At 39.1% G+C, this 7,314-nt stretch overlaps 1 protein-coding gene across 1 annotated transcript in view; it reads right to left on the bottom strand.

The window, feature by feature from the left end:
* Window positions 1-7,246, bottom strand: part of LOC102417705 (rab3 GTPase-activating protein catalytic subunit-like) — a gene marked incomplete at its 3' end in the record, with an annotated part of 11,121 nt that extends 3,875 nt beyond the window's left edge. The window contains exons 1-5 of the mRNA XM_023748963.1: window positions 7,020-7,246; window positions 3,839-3,977; window positions 3,641-3,744; window positions 3,388-3,503; window positions 1,378-1,480 (exon numbers count right to left, since the gene is read on the bottom strand). Of these exons, the coding sequence (XP_023604731.1) occupies window positions 1,378-1,480; window positions 3,388-3,503; window positions 3,641-3,744; window positions 3,839-3,977; window positions 7,020-7,124 (567 nt within the window). The remainder of the gene's footprint in view (window positions 1-1,377; window positions 1,481-3,387; window positions 3,504-3,640; window positions 3,745-3,838; window positions 3,978-7,019) is intronic.
* Window positions 7,247-7,314: the final 68 nt, after the last annotated feature.

Below are 7,314 nucleotides of genomic sequence, written 5' to 3'. Positions count from 1 at the left end.
CCAAATTTTTACAATGAGCCTTTACTTATAGTCTGGGAGGTGTGTGTGTGGGGGAGGGGGGGAGGGTTGGAGGCTATTTCCATTTTAGGGAGAATAATTTTGCATAACTATTCAAAACAAGTAACACTCTCAGCATTAAATATATGAATACTTTAGGTTTTAAATCCTCTTAACACACAAATTTTAGAAACTGAGGAGAGTTTTTGCAATATGAGGAAAGTTCATATTGGTGATAACAAGAAATGAGCTCATGAGCATCTCGTGAGTAAGCAGGCGAAGAAGACATAGGGTGTGAAAACAAACTCAGTTCTTGGTTTCATGCCACAGACAAAAACAAAATAAATCAAAGTAATTCTCTATTGCTTTCTAGAACTCTCATTTATAAGGAACTGAAATACTTAGTTTTTAACTGGAAATTCTTAAATTTAAAGAGCTACCTTCATAGATAATCTCAGGTTTTAATTCTTGCTAAAAATTCAGATCAATATATTTGGCCCTGATTTTGATATATTAAATAGAATACTCCAGATAAACTCAAAGGAGATTATGAAGTTTTTACTCCTGTGTAAACCCATTAAAAGTCTTTTTCTTACTTGATTCTGAGAATCACACCTTCAAATCTGGGTTATTCAGGTCCTCAGTGTCAGGTAAGGGCACCGGGACTTAGTACACTGGGTAATATTCTAACAGAACCTTTAGGGTTAACGAGCCCGGACATGAGGTCACCGTTGGGATGCCAGCACCTCTACCCATGAACAGAAAGGTACAGAGAGCATCAGTACAAAGGCTAACTAGCAGCATCTCTATGAAAATAGCAATCTCAGTGCTTTAGGATGTCAGAAGGTATGATCTGATTCTAAACCTGTACTTTCATAGCAGAAGTCATGATAAAGACGCCGTTTCAAATCAGGCTTCTTCCTGTGAAGCCTGTTTCCATCCCCAAACTCTGAAACCCTGCGCCTCCTTCCTAGGAACCCTCTTCAGCTAGATCTCTTCACCGTTATAAAAACAGTTAGACTTACTAACTTCATAGTTAAGCTGTGAAACCATTTGCTGCACATGGAGTTGACCAGTAAAATCGAGCCCCCTTCTAATTTGAAAGTAGGCGACATTTTTTCCTACAGCACAGGACTGGCCATTGGCCACTGAGTCCCTATCAGATTCTGTAACACCGGATTTCAGACCCTTCTGAAATTTAGGTCCTAAAATATAGTTATCATTTTCCTTAAACATATAAGAAAGCAACATCTGAATGCAATACCCAGGCTCACACTGGGCCGGCAGCTGTGGAAGCAGCCATGTGTCGGAATCAAAACAGCATCCCACTGAGCAGAGGGCTGGCGAAGCCATGGCATGTCAGTGAGGAGCCTCACATACCCGCTGTGCATTCACAAACAGCTTGTGAATGATCCTGCCGGCGTGTCCTCTTCCCGCGCCCACCACCAGCACTTCGGGCTGCTCTAAAAGGCAGCTCACAAACCTGGGGAGAAAGAATAGAGCTGCTCACTTCCCATCCGTCCTCCAGATTAATTTTGTGGGCAAACCCTCACGCTGATAAAGCTCAACTACCATGGCTGGAGTGGAACTTTGTAACAGGATATATTGATATTTGAATTAAAATCGACTCAAATGACAATTCTTACTACCTTTGAAGTGTTTTCATAAAATCTGTGAACAGCCCATCTCTGTCAAAGTGTAAGAAGAAATATTCAGTAAAAGTTGATAACAAAAACCAAGTTTCATTTATAGAACAAAGCAATGATTCATGTTTCTTGTTTTTATTCTTTTAAAAATATTAATATTTTTAATCCTCACTCAAGGATATGTTTGTTTTTTAATTGATTTGAGAGAGTGAGAGGAAGGGGAAGAGGGAAAGAAACATGGAGCAGTTGCCTCCTGTCCATGCCCCAACAGAGGATTGAACCCACAACCTAGGTATGTGCCCTGACCAGTAATCGAACCACAACCTTTTGGTGCACAGGGTGATGCTCCAATTAACCAAGCCACCCGGCCAGGGCTACTTTTGCTCTTGTGAGGTGTGTAAGTGCATGTGTGCATGCATGTACAAAATGCATGTTTTGCTGGGCAGTGTCATGACTATAAACAGTGCCATTTTGTGCTGCAAATACTGTACTATACTGCCAAGTCCATCTCAGATCTCTAGAGTAGAGCTAAGAGAGTCGAAGGCAGAACCGCCAGAAGGCACTGCCTGCTCACTGACTGGTACTGCTATTTTAGAAACGACTCACTTGATTAGAGCTCATTCTTCTCATTTAAAAGAAAGGCATTTTCCATTATGCTAAATTAATATTTGACAAAGGAGGCAAGAGCATACAAGGAGTCAGGACAGTCTCTTCAATAAATGATGTTGGGAAAACTGGACAGATATATGCAAAAAAATGAAACTAGATCACCAACTTACACAAGAATAAACTCAAAATGGATAAAAGACTTAAATGTAAGTCGAAGAAACCCTAGGCAGCAAAATCTCAGACATCTCCTGTAGTAATATGTTTATGGCTGTATCTCCTGAGCAAAGGAAACTAAGGAAGAAATAAACAAATGAGACTACATCTAATAAAAAGCTTCTGCACAGCAAAAGAAACCATCAACAAAATGAAAAGGGAGCCTATTGTATCGGAGAACATATTTGGCAAAGATACATCTGACAAAGGGTTAATATCCAAAATATATAAGGAACTCATATGACTTAACAAAATGAAGACAAACAATCCAATCAAAAAATGGGCAAAGGACCTAAACAGACACCTCTTCAAAGTGGACATACAGATGGTCAAGAGGCATATGAAAAAATGCTCAAACTCACTGATCATCAGAGAGATGCAAATTAAAGTAACAATGAGGTATCACCTCACACCTGTCAGAATGGCTACTATCAACAAATTAACAAATGACAAGCTGGTGAGGATGTGGAGAAAAGGAAACCCTACCACACTGCTGGTGGGATTGAAAAGATTTTTAAAAGATTAAATGAATATTGAGCAGAATTATAGTTGCAGAACCCCTCAGACTGTGGTTAAGGAACAGTGAGAGCTGAAAGCAAAGCTCTGGGCACTGCTAGTGACAGCGTCAATAATGGCTTCTCCTCAGGTGCAGGCACAATGCCTCCGGGAGCAAACAAGGACTTTGCTGGGAAGAGAGACCTGGTAGACTTGGTTCTGGAAGTGGGAGCAATGGAAACACCTAGAAAGTACTCAGAAATATGGTAGAGGTCAAATCCTATGATAATTATTTCTCTGAATCTGGCTAATGCTGGCAAATAATAGGAGAGTATCACAAAGAATCTCAATATTTCATTAAAATTTTCTAAAGCAGTGGTGTATTTTCCTACTGCAGACAAAAATGAGCGTGTCAAATAGCAATTACCTTTCGAGATCTTCCTTTTCCTCCTCTTGTTCACATTTCTCAGTTCCAAACTTGGCTTTCAGTGAGCGGGCTCTAGCAATTAGGGCTTCCACATTAGTAATTTGATGGATGATTTCCTAACAGTAGAAAAGAGAGTCATAACACTGGAAAACAGCAAAGAAAGGCAAAGCCTTTTAAAATGTTTCTTGAAAGTAAGTACTGCCCACTGGGAAGAGACAGTACTTGTCGAGATGCTGACAGTCACCCAACTTACTTCTAGTTTCTTGTCTTCCGCGTTGGGAAAGTGCAGGACTTTGCTGGAATGGGATATTATCTGCTTGATAATCTTCTTAACGGAAGAAATGTTTTCCAGACTTTCTATGAGAAAGATCAAAACCATCATTAAATAAGTTAGACAAAATACACTTTCATTTTAGAAATGAACTAATTACTATTCAAGTAAGACATTTACCTTCTTCCTTTACCTTGAGGACGGCTGCATGAATTACACAAGGTAGCAGGTGCCGAGCGAGGTCTGCAGGTTTCTGCATTGCCAGATAGTGCAGCACCTGGAGGAGGCACAGACTCAGATCAATGATCAATGCAGCTGCCTACGAATAAAGCAGCCATTTATGAAACAAAAAAATCCTCTAGACCAGTGATTTTCAACTTTTTTCATCTCATGGCACACATAAACTCATTACTAGAATTCTGCAGCACACCAAAAAATATATTTTTTGACAATCTGACAAAAAAAAATAGGTATAATTTTGATTCATTCAGACCAGACGGCTATTGTGTTAGCTGCTACCATTTCTTTATTTGACAATCTAAGAGAAAAGAGATCAGTGTCCCTGACCAAATGGTCAGGTGTTGCACGCTTTAAAAATTATTGCGGCACACCGGCTGCTTTGGACCACCGAACTCACATCTATAACAAAAGTAGAGAAGAGCTCTTTTCTCTTAGTATCTACCCCTACATTCCAGGTAAATAGCTACTACTTCCAAAGATAAGAATAATGTTACTGAAGACAACTGCATACTTCTGTCTTCAATAAGGGTTAATATTCTCATATCCCCCATCCCCACTTCCATATGTAATGCATACAAATTAATAAAAACTACCCGTAAATCATACCACCTAGGGATAGAATTTTTAATGGTGGAACATTTTCATTCCAGAATTTTTCAAAATATCAAGTACACATAACATTAAATGAACTAATATTAAGTGTCTAAAATACTGTTTGTGACCTATTTTTCTCACTTATTATTTCTAAACATTTCTAGTGACCCTCCATTGATTTTTTGGGGTTGGTTTTTTATTGTCTTTTTTTTTCTAAAGTGGAAATTGTTTTACTTTTCTGATTTAAAAAATACAGCATTCTTATCATGCAGATTGACTCTTCTTTCTGTGGGGGTAGAGGGCCCGGGTGACATTACCTCACTGGTGCTTGGCCAGAATTCCATACTGGCTGATTAAGATTATGTCTTTGGGAGAGGTTAAAACTGCAACAGATAAGGTATTAACCAGGTCTGATGTCACTGGCTTTTATGTAGCACAAGTGATGCCATTTTCTTCCTTTTTTAAAATTTTCTTGGATTGCAGTTTTAAACATTAGTTCTGTTTTAGTGTTTTGATTTTGAATACTCACCGGAGGACATGTTTTTATTGGGGTTTTTTTTTTTTGGAGAGAGGGGAAAGGAGAGAGAGAGAGAGAGAGAGAGAGAGAGAGAGAGAGAGAGAGGAAGGGAGGGAGAGGAAGAAAAGGAGGAGAGGGAGGGAGAGAAGAGGCAGAGGGAGAGACATTGATTGGTATGTGCTGGACCAGAAATCAAACCCACAACCTTTTGGTGTGCGGGATGATGTTCCAACCAACTGAGCCACCTAACAGGGCTAGTGTTTTGATTTTTCTCCAAGGACTCTGATAAAATGAGTATTATTCCTACTTTTCCTATTTTCCATTTCTACTACTTTCTCTCCAACCCACTTTAGTCCTTTTGCCACTTTTTCTTGACGCCTTTTATTATATTTCAATATGAATCTACTCTCTCTTGGGCCCCTTGTCATTTAGTCTTTATTTTTGATATGGTATCTTTTTCTTCTATTTCTATATTGAGTTAAACCAGCTGTGGTTTCACTACTTTGCAGAGTTTTGGGGTCCATTTTTTCTCTTGGTTTTAGTATTTCTGATTAAAAGTGATTTTTCATATCCCCCATGCTTGTTTAAAGATATCTGATTCAGTATGTATGGTGTGTTGTTAACAATTTTCTGCTTCATGGTCAATTTTCTGGGAAATGTTTTCATTAGCTAACTGACCCACCTGCATTTTGTTTTTTTATACTTTTGTATGGATGTGGTCTGCTCTTTAGTATACCTACTCATACTACAATTTGAAAGTGCCCCTTTTCTGCAGTTTCTTTAAAGGCCAGCAGAAGATGAGGGAGGTAGATGTTATTTTTTTGTTTTTTTTCTTTTATTATTTTATTGATTTGGGAGAGGAAGGATGAGGGAGAGAGGGATAGAAACATCAATGATGAAAGAGAATCACGCCCCTTACAGGGCATTGAACCCGCAACCCAGGCATGTGCCCTAACCGGGAATCAAACTGTGACCTCCTAGTTCACAGATCGACACTCTACCAAGCCACACTGGCCAGGCAGTTGATAAGCCTTGTTTGTCTTTCACTTCTGCATGATCCTTAGTTTCCCTCTCATTTCCTTCTTTCCCATCATTTCTTTATCTCTAAGGGGTATCAACCCTTCTCTATATATCTGGTTTCCCAAGACAGTATCTCTGTGTGTTCACTTCTCGTCCAGCTTACTTTAAGCCTCTCCCTGTAGCCATGCTGTGAACTATCAAGCTCTACCTGTACCAAGTACTTTGGCCCCCAGTGTTAAGCTCTCTCTTTCTGGGGTGACTCTGTGCTCCGTCTGTATCCCTCAGCTCTTCTTAAAAGTCCCTGTCCACACTCTCCTGCAGCAATAGGAACTCCATTGGAATTTGGCTTGTTTCTCTACTTATAGTTTTAATTTGAAGGTCACTGTAATCTCTGTCTCCTAGTAATGCTTAAGGCATGGATTTATTTATTACTTATTAAGTGCATGGGATTATTTGGGAGGCCAGTGGATGGTGGGTAGGAGGGTATGTGGGGCAATTTGATATCAGGCAGCTACCATTATTCATTAGAATTCCAAATATTTTTTAGTAATTGAAGAGCAGTTCACTAAATGATCATACCATAATTTATCGAACCAAGCTTATTTTTGGTAACTTTGGTTATATGCACTTTTCACTAAAAAACTTTGCTGAACATCATTCTTGTACATTGACCTTTACATATTTCTCATTATTTCCTTAATAAATTTCTTGGTGGTAGAATTGCTAGGTCAAAGGACATGACCATTTTTTTAAGGTTTTTGATATATGCTGTGAGATGAGACAGTCCAATGGTAAGCATTCTACATAAAATATGGATATCTTATTTTGGGGCCTAACTGCAACTAATTCTAAAATCTTAAGTGTAAATAGTAGACACATAAAAGGCTCATTAAATTTCAATGCTTTGCTTCTCATGTCTATGATAGTGAGTTTTTAAAATGCTAGAACAGTAACTACCACTTTAGTGTTAGATACCCAAACCTCAGTTACCTTTTCTGCTTCCCGAGTATCATCAAAGAGTCTCCTTTGCCTTCTGGCAGGAACTGGTTTAGCTGTTTCCCAGGCTTCCACCCACATGTTGCTTGGAATCTTCATTCAGGCACTCAGTTCTCCTTTCAGAACCGTGTTTCCCTTTTCATCAATCACTTCCTCTTCAATGTAATCCCGGGGTGAGTACCACCTCACAAAGTCTTCCAGACAGCAACCTGGATTAGCTGCCTAAATCAAGGCCAAAAATTCAGCAGAGACCAAATATAAGTCAACAGTTACTGATAAACCTGTTTGC

This window comes from Myotis lucifugus, unplaced genomic scaffold (assembly GCF_000147115.1).
Source record: "Myotis lucifugus unplaced genomic scaffold, Myoluc2.0 scaffold_2177, whole genome shotgun sequence".
NCBI lineage: Eukaryota > Metazoa > Chordata > Mammalia > Chiroptera > Vespertilionidae > Myotis > Myotis lucifugus.
This window is presented reverse-complemented; position numbering and strand designations above follow the sequence as displayed.